This window comes from Festucalex cinctus, chromosome 15, assembly GCF_051991245.1.
Source record: "Festucalex cinctus isolate MCC-2025b chromosome 15, RoL_Fcin_1.0, whole genome shotgun sequence".
NCBI lineage: Eukaryota > Metazoa > Chordata > Actinopteri > Syngnathiformes > Syngnathidae > Festucalex > Festucalex cinctus.
In genome coordinates this window covers 14654101-14675302 of record NC_135425.1, presented here as the reverse complement: position 1 = coordinate 14675302, position 21202 = coordinate 14654101, and the positions used below count along the sequence as shown (strand labels likewise).

The 21202-nt window shown below is 37.3% G+C and overlaps 2 protein-coding genes across 3 annotated transcripts; both read left to right on the top strand.

The window, feature by feature from the left end:
* Positions 1–1460: 1460 nt before the first annotated feature.
* On the top strand, positions 1461–3069 carry snrpd3l (small nuclear ribonucleoprotein D3 polypeptide, like). Its single transcript, XM_077497405.1, has 4 exons — positions 1461–1604; positions 2316–2455; positions 2602–2794; positions 2875–3069. The coding sequence occupies exons 2-4, from the start codon at positions 2330–2332 to the stop codon at positions 2937–2939; spliced, it is 384 nt and encodes a 127-aa protein (XP_077353531.1). The 5' UTR covers positions 1461–1604; positions 2316–2329; the 3' UTR covers positions 2940–3069.
* Positions 3070–3754: 685 nt separating this feature from the next.
* Positions 3755–20643, top strand: camkk2 (calcium/calmodulin-dependent protein kinase kinase 2). 2 transcript variants are annotated; one of them, XM_077498257.1, is made up of 17 exons: positions 3755–4076; positions 9540–9834; positions 11062–11379; positions 12703–12750; positions 14116–14169; positions 14896–14947; positions 15023–15156; positions 15328–15364; positions 15506–15527; positions 15628–15716; positions 17047–17246; positions 17374–17427; positions 17514–17587; positions 17676–17763; positions 17868–17999; positions 18489–18586; positions 18860–20643. In XM_077498257.1, exons 2-17 carry the CDS (start codon positions 9601–9603, stop codon positions 18930–18932), a joined length of 1707 nt encoding a protein of 568 aa, XP_077354383.1. In that variant the 5' UTR covers positions 3755–4076; positions 9540–9600; the 3' UTR covers positions 18933–20643. The 2 variants fall into 2 exon arrangements, with proteins under 2 accessions (XP_077354383.1, XP_077354384.1); XM_077498258.1 differs by lacking the exons at positions 3755–4076; positions 9540–9834 and adding an exon at positions 11901–11938 and having other exon boundaries at positions 11252–11379.
* The last annotated feature ends 559 nt before the right edge of the window (positions 20644–21202 follow it).

Genomic DNA, 21202 nt, shown 5'->3' with positions numbered 1-21202 from the left:
TGTGATAATAGTGACAGGGTGAAATGTTAGCATTTCACCAACGTTATCTGTCCATCTGTTGTTGTTTTTTTATATATATATACTGTACATCTTCTCAAGGCACATATACACTGACATCCTTAAACACACTCATGTCAGCCTGCGCTTAATGTCAGACGAAGTCAACCACTACATCATCAAACTTAAAATTAATAAAACCCTCTGTCTTCATTTAAATAAGACTGAGAGACACTGACCTCCCGTGTGTCACTTTTTAATTTAAGTTATTGTAAATTTAACCACCGGAAAATATAAATACAATAAAACCTATGTATGTATGTCCAACTTTTTGCAGTCTTAATTTTTGAGTTGCATTAAATAAATGTCCATGTTGCAATTTACCTGCTTATTTATCTTTTTCGAAGCCCGACTTGATACAACAGATATTTATCAACTGTTTTATGAAGAGTAAATAAGTCATGTTGGGCAACATGCGATGTTTAAAGGGAAGTCATCTGTTACCTATTGCAACAGTTTGACGAGTGATTTGATAACTGCTAAGCAACATGTCGCCGCTTCACTGATCTTTACGTTGAATTCACTAATGCAGCCAAAACAAAGTGCTTGTTTTATCAGGTCAAATATGAGACATATGACAACAACGGGCTGCTTTCAGTCACGTTTGTAGACATAGATAGCAATGAAAAAGACTCATATGATAGCACTACGGACCACTCAGTGAGAGATGTTTACAGAGCAGCCTCACACTGACGCCAGCCTTCGAACTTAATGACATGAAAATCAAATGCAGGTTTATTTGATGATCTCTTTTATTGTGCCATTACACTTTCTCTTTCCTCATTAAAAACCCCTTTGACTTTTAGAAAGACTGGCAGTAAACATTTATGTGCCTTACAGGGCCATGTTTCCAGAAGTTGACACAAGTGGGCATGTTACAGTATTTACAATATTTATATGCTTTACTCATGGGGCTGTTGTATTATTATGAGCACAAATTCATACAGATTAATGAAAACTGCCTTAAGACTGACGCTCTTGCAGAATTTAGCAAGTGAAATTGACATTTGCAAATTTTGCTAATTTTTTCCTCACAAACCTTTTGAAGTGAACTTTAAAAAATCCCCCAAACCACATCGTAGAATAATTTATATATTTAATCAAACACTAGACATTTAATATTTTTCAATAACTATTGTACATTTAGTTGGATGTTCAGCGTTTAGAGTTGATGATACTCAATACTGCCCTCATCTGGTAGTAAATGTTACTAGACAAAGATCAAATCTGCTTTCAAAACATTTTAGTTCGATAAATATTAATTTATTAAGTAAAATGCACCAATATTAACATATTTTTCCGCTTTGTGCCTTTCTAATATCGAAGAACTAGTGAGAAAATCAAGGTATTTAGATGTGGTAAAAATAAAAATAAAAAATACAAGTCCCAAATGCATTGCGCGCCAAACCGGAAGTATTTCACTGAGTTCATGCTGCATTGTGGGTAGGCGGAAAAAGGCTCCAAAAGACACAAGAAATCGATGAGCGCACGTTGTTGAGTCTTTGGTGAAAACAAGTAGAAACTGGTTTGGAGCTATAATATTCCAGGTAAGAACGACACAAAAGCTGAGGAATATACCACTAATGTATTTCTGATATTGTGCGTGCGTGTTATGTTGGAAGCACGGCAGTTGTAATTCATCCCTCTTTCCAACATGGCTCCTTTCATTCATGTTAGAGCCGTGTAAATAATTACCGTTCGCGTTTAATGTAATGAGATCATAGACTGCTCTTTTCATTTGAGGGGTCATTATTATTAAAACTGGGGTTATGTTTTAAATGTATCACTTTTTTTCGGCTGTTCGCCGAAATTACCGGATTTAGCCAATAAAGCTAACTAGCGGAGTTAGCGTCACAGTGCCTTTTGCGTTTATAAAAAAATAAATAATAAAGCGCACAAATTGCCACAACATGTACTGATTTTTTTTTTATGTCACAAGCGCCACAAATTACGTGAAAAATATTATATACTGTGGGTGTTCTCAAAAAGATGACGAACAGCACATTACCCTGCAATGAGTGTTGTAGTATCAAGACTGACCAGTGAGAGGCAGTATGGCGCCATAACGTAGATGAAAGTAACAGAAGAAGAAATAAAAGCTACGATTTTTTTTCTTCATTTTTGTTTGACAGTATGGAAAGACTAGACAATACGTTTTGCTAACGAGTAGTTATTGAATGCATTTGTTCAATGAAGTAAAAAATCTTTCTACCAGAATCCCAAAAAGTAATGAGTACTTCTTTATGTATATTTTGTAGGAAACTAGCTCAAGATGTCGATCGGCGTGCCCATCAAAGTGCTGCATGAGGCCGAGGGCCACATTGTCACCTGCGAGACCAACACTGGAGAGGTGTACAGAGGCAAACTTATTGAGGCTGAGGACAACATGAACTGCCAGGTGACAAACTGCTACATCACTGTTTTGATGTACACTTTTCAGATTTACTATCTCCCTTAACAAACCAGCTATTTTTATTTACCTACAAACCTTAATGGCAGCACAAATAGGTATTCATTGAGTTGCTTATTCCCCCGGCTTCACAGATGTCGAACATCACTGTGACCTATCGGGACGGGCGGGTGGCCCAACTAGAGCAAGTGTACATCCGCGGCAGCAAGATTCGTTTCCTGATTTTACCTGACATGTTAAAGAATGCGCCCATGCTGAAGAGTATGAAGAATAAGAACCAGGGCTCTGGTGCTGGGAGAGGCAAGGCAGCCATCCTCAAAGCACAAGGTGATTGACACTTCTACATCCAATCTTTCACTGATTTGCACAGTGCTGTTTGCTAAAATAATTCTCTTGTTTCTCTACAGTGGCTGCAAGAGGCAGAGGACGTGGTGGAATGGGAAGAGGAAATATGTTCCAAAAGAGGCGATAATTGCTACAGTTTTTGCTTTTTTTGTATAGTTGTTTTTTTTTCCTTCCCCACCTTCAATTGGTCATGTTCTTGCGCTTTGCAGTGTTTTGCTCCATTTTTTAAAAAATGAAAAATAAACATTTGTATTTGATGTACCCTGTTGATTACTGAAACTGATGGACTAATAGATTTGCAAGTGTGTTGTACATGTGTGTAGACTTAAGACCATTTCTTCATGTTCTTTTTATATCGTTTGACTAGTTTACCTGTCTGTTTGCCAACTTTTCATAATCTCTACCCCCTAATCGTAATTGCCACATTTGTTTTCAACATTTTTGAAAACTAAAATCAAACTCTTAAGTCCACTTACCTCAATTCGACTTTTGCGGATTAACATGACCTGGATAACTGAGAACCTACTAAGAAATAAAGACAAAAACGTTTTTCGTGGTAACAATTGCTTATTTTTTGTTGATATTGCCACAGTAAGTTAAAAATGACTTGGGCTATTATGCCATTGGAATGTGGGACTACAAGTGGGACTACATGTCCCAAGGCGTCTTGGATTAATTGTGTACAAAAAAAAAAGTGAAGAAACTCTTTTAAAAAGTTCTTTTAAAATCTGTTTCTATGTGCTGTTTGTGTCTGATGTATGACATTTTGTATTGCTCACAGAAATAACTACTTTTCACAGTAAAAAAAATATATAATTTTTTTTTTTTTTAAGTCTTATTACATCAATGATCAATTCAGAATGCAAATTCGTTACGTCTGTCCGAACGGAGAGAGGATGTCTGAAATACCTCGTTTAAATTTACCTGCAGCTCTCCAATGGTCAACTAGGGGCGCCATTAGACCACCGATTGAAGTGGAGCTTCCCGAGAGCCAAGTACAAAATTTAGGTCATAAGATAAACAAGATTTGTACTAAAGCCAACACAGTCTCTCCCGGTGGGAGTCGCCCTTTGTCTTCAGCTCACTGACTTTCCTCACGTTTTAGTTTTTGTTTTTGCTATTTGGTTGTGAGGTACTTGCTCCGTCACAACATTGCTCGGCTTCACTTGGATGAAGCTAGCTGTCACATCTCCACCGCCTCCGAAGCGGAGAGGCGAGACCACTTTACACATTTCAATGTTGTAGGCCAAAAGAGAACGACAAGGTAAGCTTTTATTTCGCCAACAAAGTGACCATTTGCTTCTCAGCTAATATTCGTCACTTCTTGGACGTTGACGCTTGGCATCCTCGCCTCCTATGTTACCATCTGGACCTCGAACGGGGGAGGCAGCTGCTAACGTTAGCCGAGTTAGCCTGGTGGGACGTTCGGCAACGGGAACGGTGATTTAAAATGAATTATTATTCGTGTCAATGCTTTTTGTTTAATTGACATTCAATGTGGCTTATCCGGCTCAACGTGGTTGTAATATTAATCTAATGGACAGAGTGGTATATATTGACAGGAGTTTATATTATTGAACCCAAAGTGGTCGCATTGAACGCATCATCGTTATAGTGTTGACATGCAATGGAAACACTTTGATTATCTGTCGTAGTGTACAACAACACTTGAGTTATATTGCTGTTGTTTTTAATCGAGTATGCATTCGGTGTGCTATGCTCACTCATGTTTCTGCGTGGCCGGATTGAAGCATTTTACGATGTATTGTTGAAATCAATGAATGGTCAATTCAATTCCCTTTGAACAATGGCAGTTAATAAATGAGTGCTTAATGATGTAGAGACTCAGACTCACTTAAAACCTGTTTGATCGTGATACTGTAAAAGAGAGATAATTGGCAATTGTAGTAATGAGCTCGGTACAATGATGCACAAAGACAATTTTTTTTTTAAATTTATTTGTTTTGGGTTTTTTTTGTTTTTTTTTTTAATTAAAAATGAATTTCCTCTTATGATGTCCAGGGGATGTTTGTTGTTTTTTACTTGACAAAGTGCCGTTTTTTTTTGTTTTTTGTTTTGTTTTACTGCTTGATTATGAATAAAATATTAATCATGACTATTTTTGTAATAATTGAAATCACGACTAGCACGATCATTTATTTTTCGGTACAAAACAAGAAAATGTTGAAACGTAAAAAAAAATTATTAAGACAAAAAAAATTCTTTGAAACACCGTAACTATAAATTTGTTATATTATTTAAAAAAATGAAAAGATGCAAATGTATACATTTAAAATTAAACAACTCAAATCAAAATTAATATTTTTTGACGATTGTGCTGATTTTGTAATTGTGGATTGTAATAATTGAAATTGTAATTGTATTTTGATTAATTGCACTGCCCTAGGTCAAGGTATTTATTGGACGGGGTTGGCCCTTATTGGCTAATTATAAAAATGCATTTATATACACATATATATATATATATATATATATATATATATATATATATATATATATATATATATATATATATATATATATATATATACACACACAATATTTCATGAATCTATGTCTTTGTAATACTTTTATAACATGTTTAACAATACTGTACTAGAGAAGAGTTCCAGTTCCCGGGCATAGAGACCTTTGGGTTTAATTATAAAATTAGAAAAACATTTTGTTCATATTTGTAATATTTTTTATAATATTGAATGAATAGAACCATCATGTTTGATCACACATAAACGATGATAGATGATATATGTATGCTTCTAGTGATGTAAGCTTTATATTGACCTTTACTAATCTGTGATTATATATTAGTGTTTAAATGAAGTTGGTCAAGGATGCTCATCCGTCCATTTACAGCAGCTTATCTCTTCCACGGATCACTCTCGGGGTCGTCTTGTTGATCTCTTAATGAAGCCGTGGATCCTCCTCTCATCCAGATGGCCTTGTGTTGCACATGTACGTCTTTCGGACAGCGTACGCGTGCTTACATTTAATGCTGTACTGTACTCTGCATATGACTTTGGTGACTCACCACCCTCACACAAGTTCTGTTCACCCAACCTCATCCCTGTTAGAGAAGGTCAGGCCACGTGATTTTTTTGTGACAATAAGACGCTAAGTAGAGCATCTGGAGGTGGGCAGCTGGTGTTTGAAAAGGCTTGAATCAGACTGCTGACTTTTCCATTGAGCTGCTGTGATCACAGAGGATCAGTGAAGTTGAAACAGACAGATTTTCAGTCTCTGTGATAGTTGTAGACTCTTTCCGCCAACTTAAAGTAACATAGCCGTCACTGTAGCCTACTATTAGAATATATTATAATGTCCCCACAATTGGTCAAGGATAGACAAACCCGCTGGTAGATTTTCAATCGCTTTATTGAACAGATGGTAATTTATAGCAGCCAACTCTACTTGGATTCACTGACACCCATGTCACTCACCAGAAGGACAGGCTCCGCCTTTTAAAACCATAAACACAGAAAGTTACAGATACAGTGATACCTCGGCTGACGAACGCTTTAGCTCACGAACTTTTCGCCTCACGAACATTAAATTTGCGAGAATTTAGTCTCTGCTGACGAACTACTTTTCGGCGGACGAACCAAACCACGCGGTCGAACAGCACCACGGTGGCGGCCACGAGAAGCTGACGCACGCTCACGGCGTCCCAGTTCATCACCCCCTTTCTTTTAGTGCGGACGCGGTTTGTGTTTGATAGACATTTTGAGTGTACTTTTGCTATTATGGGACCGAAAAAGACCCCACCACAGGCTAGTGTTAAGCCTAATTCTTACCAGCGAGGGACGGCGATTCGGCGGCGCGTTTGCATTGTAGTCAATGGAGTTCGCGCCACTAAAAAAAAGCGAAAGTGCCATCACGTACCCCAAAAAAGGAGAAAATCGTGCCACGGCTGTTTAGTCCCAGGAAAGAGGTGAAAGTAGTTGGCGGTGCGCACTTTTTGTTGACTCGCTAAAGTGCTCCACTTCCTTGTTCACCAAGGGACACACCTCCTCCGCTCCGGTGAGCACGAAAGTGCGAATGAGCCGCAACCGTTCCATAAACACTCTACGCGGTGAAACGCTCGCGAATGAAGTAAGTCTACCATAGCTACTATCCTTAAGAACTACCATCACAAAGTAAAATAAAACGACTTTATTATACAGTACAATTTATTTCTTTAATTACAATACAATAGCACATTTATTATACATAAAATAAGGTATATTTTTGTGTAGTTTTAAGGCTTATTTAGTAGAAAATTATGTTTTATAGGAACCTGGGAACGGATTATTCTCATTTTAATGGTTTCTTATGGGAAATAAATGTTCGGAAGAAGAACTTTTCGGCTTACACACACTCTCTGGGAACCAATTAAGTTCGTGAGCCGAGGTATCACTGTACTTTAACGGGGAACATAAGGATAGTCGTGAACGATATTAATACCGGCACATTTTGTTGTTTAATAACGGAAACTCAATTTCTATGCAATTGGTCGATTGGATAAGATAAGCAGAAAATCAATTCTAAAAAATCAGTCCATAACCACCTTTTAGTTTGCTTTAATTGAACACCAGAACGAGACTGCTGCAAGCACTATAGTGTGTGCCCCCCATTGTAAGAAAGAAGACAGCCTTGAAATACATTGTGGCAAACAGCCCGTTTTTTTTTGTTTTTTTTTTGTTTTTTCCCCTCTCACTCTCTCTCTCTCTCTCAACTCAAGCAATGCTTCACAGCTAATTTACAGCACATTATTTTGTCACACCAACACGCTTCATGCCGGCTAGCCGACCTATTCACAGTGGTGTGAATTAACAACTAGTCTATAGTGTACCTCGCCTATCGCCCAAAGTCAGATGGAATTGGCTCCAGCCCACTCGAGACTCTAATGAGAATAGGCTATCAGTTTTTGAAGAAAGATGGATGGGTAATTTATTATAGTACATGATTTTCCAAAATCTGTGAGTCATCAGATTTTCTTTTTAGTCAATATTTATGTGTAGTGTATAGATTTAGGTAACATTAAATTTGCTATCACATCCTGTATGTCAGTGGTTATAATCAAATCAAATGATCTTTGCGTCATTGTCTATTGTTGTTCAAATTAAGGCCTTAAATGGCATAAAGAAATATTAAATATGATGTTGAGAGGCATTAAAAATTTACATACAATTGTTTATTTATTTTACATACCACATTCTGTAAAAAAAAATCCCTATCACACAATTTCGCAATAATAAATCTGCTAAAAAAAAAAAAAAAAAAGTATTCATGGAGACTAGTGACTACTTGTAATTTACAATGAGCAAAATGGCCTGGAGTCCACAAGGTGGTTCATGTTCCAAATACCGATTGTTCTGAATTTGAAGAGAACAATGTAGCGCTCCTGTCGCCAACGTCCAGCCTGAAACACTAATGCCACCTAGTGGCAGAAAATTACCTCAACACAAATCTGACTCACACTCCTTTTAACTATAATTGTATGAATTACTGTCAATGAATTACAAGACACAGCCACACTGATCACCATATTTGTCCACTTTTATTTGAATTAACATCAGTATAGAAAATGAAAAATATATTTTAGTGTACATTTAACATGCAATTAAGTTATGGTTCATCTCGAGCTCACTATGACAATCATATGATTATTTATGATTAAAAATTGGAATTGGAAAGCCCTAATATTGGAATACATATAGTATGTATGTGTCCGTATGTATACACAGTACACTGTGGGCATTTAATTAGTTTAAAGTTGCATTAAAACACATTAAATTAGATTTGATTATACCTGCAGAAACCCTGAAAAACATATATGTCAGCTTAATTGAAGGCTGTAAATCGTCCATAGTTGTGAATGTGCTTTGTGATTGACCAGTCCAAGGTGTACCCAGAATCTGTCCACAAGGCTTGTGTGTGTATAGAACTTGAGAAATGACTACAAAAAGATATCATTTCTTCAAGACGCTCAGGGATTCTATTTAATGAATGCGGTATGGTATCATGTCGTCTCTTCTAATAGGATTAGTAACTCTGTAGCTCTTGTCATCATTCTCTTGGATATTGTGATGGATGACAAAGGTCTTCAGTTTGAGAGTCCTTTGAGAAGACAGCTACAAGCATGGAGGAGGCTGGAAAATAACTCGTTGACTCACTGGAGTCAGGGGAGGACAGAGGAGGCGGATGCATCCACTGAGATCTGAGAGCGGTCTGGATTTACACCAATTCTTCTCGGCACCTGTGAAACCATATCACAGCTTGCTCCGAGCTGCTATGATGCCGATAATGCATGTCTTGACTGCCAAGAGGCTGAGATGTGTCCAAGTTAACAGCTTCGTGTCTCGTTTGCAGTGGATGGATGGTGAAACTGGAAATCTTCACAGGATACGCCTTATGTTTATTTTTATGTTTTAGACTTTTGGTAGAATTTTAAGAGCGAGAAACCGATAGTATTTGTAGTCAAGTTCAATTTCCCCTTCTTGTTTCATCTCCACCTGTCACAGTTTTACATATTTTACCTTCAAAGGTTCAATATAATTGCTCCATAATTAGCACAAGAATCACATTGATTCGCTTGAATATTTAACACAAGATGGCTGACGTCAAAGCACACCTGCAAGTTCTACACAGCGCAATAACATATCACCAGATGTGTAAAATAGTTCAAAATGTATTTTGTCACTTTGTTCTTATTTGTTTTGATTTTGAGGCATCATCCCCCTGAGGTTCACATCTGATGGAGGACTTGTCAGTGTTTGCGAAGAGGCACCATGTTCCCTTGTCACGTAACCGCCTGGCCCACTGCTGAGCCCGTCGCCTCCTGCGGCGGTCATGCGCCAGCGCCGCAGCCTTCGCAACCGCTCCCCGATTTGCTGTGCAGTTGTCCCGCGCCGCCGTTAAGCGCCCACTCGGAAACGCCGTCCCCGGACCCAATGGAATCCCTCATTGTGGTCACAGAGTGCGAACCCAGCAGACCGTCTGGAGCGCCTGGTGGTGAGGATGAGGTAGGATGAAACTCACTTAACGTGTTACATGCTTCAAAAGGTACAGTGGAATCTCAAAAGTGAATGCCCATGATGTCATACAATTCTGAAATTGACGAAAATTTTGTTACGGGTAGAAATTCAGAAAAGATAAAATTCTTCCTTTTCCGACCACAGAAGAGCGGCTCTGGAGGCATATGTGGCTTTTTAGTCCTTCTCCTGTTTTTTTGTTTTTGTTTTTTTTTGTTTTTTAATATATTTAGCCATTTTCACTGAAGCAATCCCTTCGCTCCCAACAGTTTTACTGGCTTTTGACTAATTTTGCAACTCCCACAGAATATTGTGTTCTCTTACTATAAAAACATAGAACCTACCAAGAGAAATATTAGAGTCTCTTCTTTCATCAGGAGAAAAAAAAATTTTCTATCTGTTTCCGTTTTGCATCCTTTAGCATTAGCATATAGCTACATTTCATCATTCTTCACAAATCTGTTTACAACACTGAGGGAAATAGCTTTTTTGCAACATGGCCCTGGTTGATCTCTTATACTCCGCTGCCACCTGCTGGCCATTTTTTTTTTTTTTTTTTTTGTAATAACTACCATTGTTAAGCATCCTCTTCAGGTCAGAGGCTGCATCAAAGCCTTCTGTATGCTCTACTGTAAAAAAAACAAAAACAAACAAAAACGTATAAATCCGTTTTTGGGATGATGGCAATATTTAAAATAGAACGTTTTTATACGCTTATGGGAGCAAATGGGTTAAGATAAAATATTCTTGAACTGAATTAATGATTTAGATAACAAATAAATAATTAAATATTCCAAGAAATATCAGTCAAAATTTTTAAGTTGTCAGGAAAAAAAAAAAAAAAAAAACTTTTTTTTTAAATCACCTAAAAATACCAATGAAATTGTCTAAATGTTAGAGAATTGCATAAAAAAGGCAGAAGAGAAAATGCCCAAAAAGAAAAAGAAAGAAAGGCAGAAAATTACCATGAAATAATGTTGGCCAAAAAAGTCAGAAAATGTACTTAAAAAAAAAAAAGACCAAAAAATGTGAAGAAAATAGCCATAAAATGTCCAAAAAAGGAAGAAGAAAAAAACTGTAAAAAAGCCATAAAATGTCCAAAGAAAAGTAGAGAAAAAAATGCAAAACAAAAACTAAAAAAACGAGTCATAAAATTGTCCAAAAAGTAAGAAGAGAAGAAAATGTCAAAAAATAGTCATAAAAATTTTTGTTCTTCAGGTCGAAGAAATGGACAGCTCCGAAACGCCGCCCTTCCCCAACCCATCCTGCGACCTCCTCTCTCACACGGTCGGCCGCTCGGAGGCTCTGCTGCCGGCCGGCGAAGAGCAACGAGCACGGCTGAACCTGTCAGATAGGAAGCTGTCGCTGCAGGAGCGCTCGCAAACACAGACATCGCCCTGCAGCTCCCCGGGACTCAATGGCCGTTACATTTATCCGTCGTTACCCTACTCCCCCATCACATCGCCGCACTCCTCTCCACGCTTGCCTCGCCGGCCCACTGTGGAATCCCACAGTGTCTCCATCACAGACCTCCAGGTATGGTGTAACCGTCACGTTATTCACATTGCAATTATTATTCTTTCATATGTTTTTTATTTATGTATTTATTTGAAAGGAATTAAGGAATAATTTTTAGCAATATGTTCCTACATATACAAATATTTATTTATGAACATTTTTTATTTATATATTTATGTTATATACATTTTAAAAGAATTATTATTGAAGTCATTTTTTTAAATTTTCCTATATTTAAACACTGTACTGTCGACTTGCAGTTCTGCACATTTTTCAAAAAATTTTTTCCAATGTTTTAAAATTGTATAATTGTATATAAATATTATAAATAATAATTCCACCCTAACCCTATGGAATACCAGGAACTAACCAAGTTTCAGCTTTACAGATGCCTTGTCTAAAAGTAATGTATTTTGAATCCGCTAATGATAATTTAAATACTGTCTACATTATTAAAAAAAAAAAAAAAAAAAAAGAAGTCATTATTTGTAAAGAATTATGTAGCATTGTTCCTCCATCTTTATTTGTCTCAAAAGCAGCAATGCCACTGGTAAAGGTGATCTTTATGGATGGAAAGGTAAGGCTTTATAGTCTGTAGACATTAATAGCAAGTGATTGAGCTAGAAATTGACATACAGTAACAACCCTCCCTTTAGTTGAGAACAACTAGTATGATTTCATTGTAAATTTTAATCACTCTTTATCTGCTCTGACCAACAGACACACGACCCTTTCTTAAAATGCAGATAATACGTTGTTGTGCATCTTTTACTTTCACTTCAAGTCCACACCTCACTCAAATTACATTTAAAAATAGCAGCTTGCTTAGTCACTCTATCCCTCTGTGGCGAACTATTCTCTGTAGTCTGGCTTCAGATGCTTCTCAGCAGTGTCTTTGTTCTCATCCGTCTTTGGCACCTGCTGTTTAAAAAAAAAAAAAATGCCGCAGGACAAAATGTTCTTCAAAGCTGCGTCATAAGTCTCGTCTGTGGAATCGCAGACACGCCGCATAATAAGCGGAGAATGAGTCTGTCAAGTTTTGAGATTTGGCACAGATTTGTGCAGGTTACATTTGTGAAGGTTACCAGCAGTAGTAGCAGTATAATTTCTCTGCAGAGGTCCGGAATGTTCCAAATGCTTGTAAATGTTGAATTATTTTCTGTCAAGAGTCATTGTAAGCATTCGATAGACACCAATCAATTTTCATAGGACGTCCTTGCCGATCACATTTTGTAAGGACATTTTTAAAAGCTTTCTGTTAAAATGTTTACTGCTCCGATGATTTGAAAATGGAACATGTTCTGCTCCTCTTTCTCTTCCCTTCTCTGTCTGCTCCTCAAGGACTGTGTTCAACTCAACCAGTACAAGCTGAAAGACGAGATTGGAAAGGTACCATCAAATTGCGTCCATTCACCGACTCTTGTCTCACTTTCCCACTTCTGCCGAGCGCACACGTGTCAAGTAGCGTTCATCATGGAGGACAGGCAATGCGCTCTCATGACATCCTCCTTCCCGGATGTCCTCATTTCTCACGCTTTGTGTGAGCCAGCCGGCCCACCAGAGAGTTGCAAGATGGATGAGGGGCTGGTATAAATAGGACTCTCCAAAGAGTTGTCCCAGACTCAGTGGATCATGCTTGTCAATGTAGATTTAAAGCACTGTATAATGTAAATGAGTCTTGATTTAAAAATAAAATATTGGCACGACTATACAGTTGAACCTCGATTTAACGGCATAATGAAGTACTTTCCTCCTAGATTAAAAATACCTAGTACAGAATAAAATTATTGTAAATAAATACAAAAAAAAAAAAGCTTGGAACAGTTTGGAAAGTTTGTACGTTATCAAAAAAAACAACAACACGTTTTTGGTACGTGAAGGTATAATAAATGCTCCAATGTTAGCCCTTCTGTTTTTCCATCTCTGTTACAGTTAGGTGCCATAGATAAGATCTTTATAAAAAATCTGTGTACAGTACCAAAAATAGCATGGTTGAGAGACCTGTACAATACTCGCTCCAGTAAAAACAGCCAATAAATAGGTTGATTGGTAAGATGAAAAAAAAAAAGAAGAATCCTGAAACCTATACCTTTTGAGCTAACTGCGTGTCTATGGCGGATGCTACGCCCCATTACATTTGAAGCTAACACAGCTGTCGCATCTGTCCATACATGAGCTGTTTCTTAATATCAAGAACGCAAAGTGTATTCTTAAGAACTACGAAGTACGGTCTTTCTAAGAATATACTAGTCTACTGTCAAATCTGTTTATCTATGACAAGAAAGCAGCTTGAAGCAATGGATAGCTACATACATTCTTAATATTTAACTTTTAGGCCCATCTTTGATGTGTGCCGTCTACTAAAACTAGATAAGAGACTTTTGTGAAGTAGCGACATGATGCTGCCTCGCCAATCTGTTCACCTCTCTAGAAACCAATCTGATTTTCTCTCCCTCAGGCATGTAACTGAGACTGGTGTTTACTCTGTGTGAGAGCTCTTGATGGGATAATCCCCATTTCCTTAATTAGCCTGAAATCAAAAATGGAAGACAGATGCTGAGACCATGCTAACGTCACTATTGTTGCTTTAAGATAGCTGATGCATTATCGCTGGGCACTCATCCTTCATGTTTGTGTATTTGATGTTGTGCTGTATTCTTTGCGTGTTGTTTCCCATAAAGCGTTGACAGCTGCTCCATCTCGTTATTGGCTCCTGTTACAGCTTCTGTTTGCCCCCCTTCTGAACTACTACAGGGCTCCTACGGCGTTGTCAAGCTGGCTTACAACGAAGACGACAACACCTACTATGTGAGTCATTGAAACGCTTGACACATACACAACGCGGATGCAACATTCACCTTTGTGTCGCTCACTTCACCCGCATCCCTCGCTGCTTGTCACATGATCTCACATGAAGCTCACATGTGAAAATCTCACATGAGCAATAACACATCAGTGCAACATTTGCTGCCGTTCTCGTTAAAGCAGCGTGATACGGACAGAACGTGACTTGCAGATTATTTTAACGACTCTCCTAAGGGGCATAGCCTGCATGGCACATTTGCTGATTGTGTCACTATCATAACTGAGGGCAGTGGCGTTATTAAAAAAAAGTTTCCACAAACAATGACTCAAAGGACAAATATGGAAATTTAAAATGATTTTCTCATAGAAAACTACGGCAGTGTAATGGATTCACTTGAAAAAAAAACCACTCCTGTTTTTATGACACATTTTTGGGGGAAACCTTGTTTTTTTATGTGTGTGTGTAAAAAAAATCCATAAAAAACAAATAACAACCCTCAATTAGTTAGAAAACCAGGATGGTTTTTTTCCCAAGTTTTTGTTTTTTACAAATTATTAACCAATTTTAAGGTTCAAAATAGCTTGAGAGCACATCTTAACATTTCTTTTGGTTTGTTTTGTTTTTCAACAAAAATTTGTGAAAATATGAAAGAAACATTTGAGTCAGCGTGATAAACCAGGACCATGACTATGAAGGCATAATTTCTTTCCTCTTTCATATCCATGCAGGCCATGAAGGTTCTATCCAAAAAGAGGCTGATGAGGCAAGCGGGTTTCCCACGTAAGTCGTCACACAGATAGCATTTGTAACTGAGGTTGTTTGCTTCTACTCCTCATGTTATTTATCCCCTGTCAGGACGACCTCCACCTCGAGGAGCCAAAGCAATCCCTGAGGGCCCCCCGCAGCCCAAAGGGCCACTGGAGCGGGTCTACCAAGAGATTGCCATTTTGAAAAAGTTGGACCATTCTAATGTGGTCAAACTAGTAGAGGTGAATGAACGCTACTAATCGGAAAAAAATAGGGGCAGTCAGTATTCAGTTTAACATTAAAATTGAAAATCTGACTTAGATTCAAATGTGAAGCAATACCCAATTAATATGAATACAAATGATGCATTAAGTGCGTGTTTTCATTTTCATCTCTGTGCGATTCGGTGCCAGGTTTTGGATGACCCCAGTGAGGACCATCTGTACATGGGTATGTTGTCTTGTTGTTGTATGTATCTTCTCCACAATACAGCACATACACAAACACACATCAATATATAACCATCATATTTATTTTTCTGTTGTGGGCACCGCAAAGCTTTTCTTTACTAATCATATGTTTGCGTTGCAGTGTTTGAGCTGGTCAAGCAAGGGTAAGCTTAAGCTTCTTTTATTGTAATGTTGGTCACATGGGAATGAATTCAATCTCATTAGTTATGATCGCTAATTGCATGTGTGTGTGTTTGTGTCCAGGGCTGTGATGGAGGTGCCGACAGATAAACCTTTCAGCGAGGACCAGGCTCGTTTTTATTTCCAGGATCTGCTCAGGGGAATCGAGTATTGTGAGTCCCTCACACGTCCTGTTATTTCTCTTTTTCTTAGGGGTGTTAAAATTAGTGCATTAATTTTGAGTTAATTTAAAGTTCCTGTCACGCAACATTTTTTTTTTTTTTTTTACGCACGATTACTGGGGGGATTCCAGTCGTAATGCAGCAAACACGGCCACGTCAAAATTTAGTAGTGATAAATGCAATAAAAATGCATATATTTGTGGAGACTGCGGTCAAGTTGTATTTTACAATTTTAGAAATTTGCAGAATTTCACGTTTCACAAGTCTTTTAATATGAAGAGAAAAATGCACTGAGCTGTCACCGTCTTACAAATGCAATTATGCCATCTAGTGGCAAAAAAATTACCTCAACACAAATCAATATCACACTCGTTTTTTACAATACAGTGCATCTTTTTAATTTTAATGTGAAATTACTGTATCAATGATGAAAAGATGCAGCCATATTTCTATTAGTTTAACATTTTTTTCCACTTTTATGTTAACAAGAGTAAGAAAGATTATATTTGTTTTAATTGTACCTTTTATCTTACATTTAGAACAGATGTAAAACTATTGAAAACATGCGATTAACTCATTCAAACCCAAAAATGTGTAAATACATTTTTTTAAATACTTTGTCCCTCACTCCCAAAAACATATTTATATGTTTTTTTTTTTTTTAATAAACTTTTTTTTAAAGCAAGAGCATACAGAAGGAGTTGATGCATCTTCTGACATGAAGAGGTGGCTTAAAGCAATGGTAGTTATTACAAAAAACAGCCAGCAGATGCCAGCAGAGTATAAGAGATCAGCTATGTTGCAACAAGCTATTTTTGTCAATGTTTTCAACAGGAATGTGAATAATGATGAAACTTAGCTATATTCTAATGCTAATTGCTGCAAAACGGAAACAGATAGAAATATACTATTTACAATATTCTGTAGGTATTGCAAAATCAGTCAAAACCAAGTAAACGATTTAATTTTTTTTACATACATTTTACAGTATACCAGAGATGGGCCTCGAGGGCCGAAGTCCTGCAGGTTTTGGAGGTTTCCCTTTTCCAACACAAACTGATTCCAATCAACAGGATCATTATCAGGCTTATGCAGAGCTTGCTGATGAGCCGATCATATATCAGCTGTGTTGGAGTTGCAAAACCTGCAAGACTCCAGCGATCGAGGACCCAGTTTGCCCACCCCCTGTGGTATACAGTACCACATAAGCAATAGGCATAAGCAATAAAAATAAATCAATATTTAAAGCCTTGAATCTCAAACTTAAAGTGATAAAATTCATGATGGAGCATAATGAATGCAATATGTCCCATTTCCACAGTACATTACCAGCGGATCATCCACAGAGACGTCAAGCCCTCCAACCTGCTGGTGGGAGAGGACGGCCACATCAAGATCGCCGACTTTGGCGTCAGCAACCAGTTCGAGGGGGCCGACGCCCTCCTGACCAGCACCGTGGGCACGCCCGCCTTCCTCGCCCCTGAGACACTGTCAGAGACAAGGAAAAACTTCTCTGGCAAGGTGAAATAATGTCAGATGACTCACTGGCGCCCTCTGGAGATGTTAAGCAGTATTGCAAGATTTATTTTCAACCTTCATAAAATTACTAATACACACATTTTTTTTTTATGTTTTAATATTGTCGCAGGCTTTGGATGTTTGGGCAATGGGTGTGACGCTTCATTGCTTTGTCTTTGGAGTGGTGAGTGCAACATTTTCATAAAATATTCTCTTCTTCTGATTGATTGATTGATTCCAAAACCTCTACTTATTAATTTTGACATTCAGTGTCCATTTATGGATGAGCGCATCCTCAACCTGCATCAGAAAATCAAGACACAACCAGTGGAATTACCCGAACAGTCAGTTTCTACTTTTTTTTTTAAAACTAGCTTGTGTACATGTGGTCACATTTATCATCAAGTATTATCATTGTGATTATCTCAACAGTGCTGACATATCAGATGACCTCAAGGATTTGTTGCTCAAAATGCTGGATAAGAATCCAGAAACCAGAATATCAATCCCACAGATTAAGGTAAAAACTTGAAATGAAAGTTTGCCGATAACGCTACAGGACTACAAGTGGCTCATTTGCATATTTTGTGTTATTCCTTTTTCACCTGCTGGATTTATGTTCAGGTGCACCCATGGGTGACAAGACACGGCGCAGAGCCCCTCCCACCAGAAGATGACAACTGCTGTATGCTGATTGAGGTGACCGAGGAGGAAGTGGAGAATTCGGTCAAGCACATCCCGAGCCTGGCAACAGTGGTACGTGCCACATATGTCATCATCATTTTGGGTTGAGGTTTCTCATAGCTGACTTCATAAACTGAATTGCGAACAAACTACCCTTGATCATTTCAGAGCGTAGATGTTCTTTTTTTTGGGATTACATTTACATGTCTTGTTTTTTGTTTTTTTTTGTATGTGAAATTGGTAACATTTTTTAGGTTTTTGTGGAGTGTGGGCATTCGGGAGTATCTTGTGCATAACGCAAAGCAATGTTTTAATATATAAATGTTTTGCAATGTTTTAATATATAAATAATGAAAATTTTAAAATGCAGGCCAGCAAACAAATTTGAACTTAAATTAAATGGCTGGGATGGAATGAGTTAAAATCCAAATTTTATTTTTCACGGATATTGTGACAGAAGACAAAATTAATAAAATAGATCCCTCCCTCATGGTCCTTGTGAGTGTGTTTTTTGTTTTTTTTAACAAACTGAAGCAACTTTTTTATTTTTTTCACTGTCAGATTCTGGTGAGAACCATGTTGAGGAAGCGCTCCTTCGGGAACCCCTTCGACTGGTCACGTAAGGAGGGATGCAGCAACTCATGCACTTCTGGACAGATGTAAGGACACACGTGCACACGCTCAAGTCAAATATTGGACAATTTTTTTGGACTCGTTCAGGAACAACCTGGTAAATGAATAGTAAATGCAGATTTGGGGTTTGAGTCTAAGCAAAAAGAAAATGGACACCCTGCGTTGTCATCTTCCTCACTTTTGTCCCTTAACTTTGATGGTGTGACTTTGTCCAGAAGCGGTCGGACAGCCTGGAGCGCTTGTCTCTTTGCATCGCGCCTCATTTTCCTGCATCACTTCTTGCGTGTGTTCTCTTGAAGGAAGCAGCAGCCCGCGGACGGCATGAGCAGCATGGAGACGCCCTACGTCGGAGAAAACGAGGCTCTTTCCTGATGCAGTAGGTTTGTTTTTTGTTTGTTTTGTGTTCTTCACGACACCCCTTTAGTCGCCACATTTCCCGGGAGGTGAGGAAACGATGGCGGTGCGAACGCTCTTCTTCTTCTCTTTGCATGCGTCTTTTAGCGTTAGCATGCTCGGTCTCAGGCTTGTGTGCATCTCATGCTAGTTTAGAGCAGCCCCTCCCCAACTCTGTGGTTCTCCTTTCTCCTTACTTGACAACTCTTTCAGGTAGGGGGCGCTGTTGATGACAGCACAGGGAACAATTTTCAGTCTTCTGCACCCATTTTAAGTCCAATTTGAAAAAGAAAAGACCTCACTCTTGCGTCAGAGTGGCAGCATCTAATGTAACATATTTTATTGACAAATTGTTTACTGACTGCATGTGTTCCTTGTGGATTTATAAGCTATTTGGACTTTTTATGACTGACCATAAACTAATAATAGAAAGCTTTAAAATCACTCGGTGTAGTATTTAGTGAACAAACGTACTCTTCTTCTTCATGACGTCATAAAAAATACTAGAGGAACATTTTGCAAGGTGCATCTTTTCTCTTATGAACCATACAAAAGACACTTTTGTTTTTGGAAAAGGTTTCATGTCTGTGAATAACATCTGAAACAAAAGGAAAAGTGCAAAGTGGCTTTCTATATAATCTCATGTAGTTATTAACGTCGTGTTTGTATTGTTTGAACTCCACGCGAGTCCTCCAATCATTTGGACTGACAAGACTCTCGCTTATCGAACCTCAAGTGAAACTAGTGAATGTTCTTATATTTGTGTTTTTGTATGTATAAAAAAGGCACTGATGTTATTTTACAATTGCACATTTAAAAAAAAAAAGACACCAAACAATTCGACTGTGCATAATTTTTTATGTAAAGCAACATAAAGAACCTTTAAATACACTTTGAAATAGGGACGTAGTGCACCTGAAGGCTTTTTTTGTACAAATCTATGCATGACATATCTACGAGAAATAAAATAAAAAAAAAAAAAAAAAAAAGATGTGCCATGTTGGGGTGGACTTTCTAACCAATGTTAATTAGCTGTGAGTTTTGTATTTGTGGAACTTTTTTCATGGTTTGTTACCTTCTTTTCTGTCCTCACCGCAATATTTCAATCAGATGAAATCACCGGATGTGTCTAATGAACATGTTACAAATATTATAGTTCATACTCCTACACAATAATGAATTCAGCACGTATGTGTGCTGAATGTACACGAAAGTGAAATTTCTTTCATATTAATACATACTTACATATTAGGCAAATTTGTCCGTTTTCTTTTTAAACTTGAGCACTATGCATTAGTGTTTTTGTTTGTTTGTTTGTTTGTTTGTTTTTTTAACTTTTAGTGCAATTGAAGTTTTGTGTCAGGTGCAGCACTGCAAAGGAGTTTTAGGGCCATAGTGGGGGAAAAAAAAAGTTAACTGTTGTGAGAAAAAATATTTTTCAGACAAAAAAATAATCATATTTTGAGTATAAGTATATAGAAATATCTTACTTATGAAAAGTCAGTTTTACAGAATAAAGTTACAACAGTAGAAAATAGTCAAAATTGAATGAAAATAAAGTTATGAGAAAAAAAATCAACAGATGAAATTACAATTACAGTTTAAAATAAACTGATACTTGTATTAAAAGAAAAGAAAAAATATATATATATGTATAGTGGTATCCATACAAAAAAAAACATGGTATCGAACATCCATAATTTCATGTATATATCTATATATATATATATATATATATATATATATATATATATATATATATATATATATATATATATATATATATGAAAATATTAAATTATGGATGTTCGATACCATGGTTTTTTTTTTGTATGGATACCACTAGGACGCTTCATACATAATATAAAAAAAAAAGACAATGATATATAATTTATCATTTTAAAGGAAGACATATATAATATTTCCAAATATATAATTTCTCCTTAAATTTGCATGAAATTAATGGCACTTTTCTTCAAATTTCTACTTTCAAGTACCTAATCATAAAATGAAGAGGGAGGCCATCTCGATACCTTGAAATAAGGCTAGGTATCGGCCTGATACAATACCTGGTATCGGGGCTCGCCCATCCCTAATACCTGATTAGAATTATGATCATAAACGTCTTAGTTCCCTCCCTCCAAAAAAGGAAAGAATCCAGCTTTATTCTTGCAACTTCAGAATTTTTCTGTGGCCCTAATACTCAAATTGCTCAAACTGCACTGACTCACAGCACAAAACAGTCAAAC

Excerpts from the sequence above, each read along its gene's own strand:
- camkk2 (XM_077498257.1), top strand. The coding sequence starts at position 9,601 with ATGTTCCCTTGTCACGTAACCGCCTGGCCCACTGCTGAGCCCGTCGCC. Across the intron at positions 14,948-15,022 it reads GAGGCAAGCGGGTTTCCCAC|GACGACCTCCACCTCGAGGA; the intron begins GTAAGTCGTCAC and ends ATCCCCTGTCAG. Across the intron at positions 15,157-15,327 it reads ATGTGGTCAAACTAGTAGAG|GTTTTGGATGACCCCAGTGA; the intron begins GTGAATGAACGC and ends ATTCGGTGCCAG.
- snrpd3l (XM_077497405.1), top strand. The coding sequence starts at position 2,330 with ATGTCGATCGGCGTGCCCATCAAAGTGCTGCATGAGGCCGAGGGCCAC. Across the intron at positions 2,456-2,601 it reads AGGACAACATGAACTGCCAG|ATGTCGAACATCACTGTGAC; the intron begins GTGACAAACTGC and ends CCGGCTTCACAG. Across the intron at positions 2,795-2,874 it reads AGCCATCCTCAAAGCACAAG|TGGCTGCAAGAGGCAGAGGA; the intron begins GTGATTGACACT and ends GTTTCTCTACAG.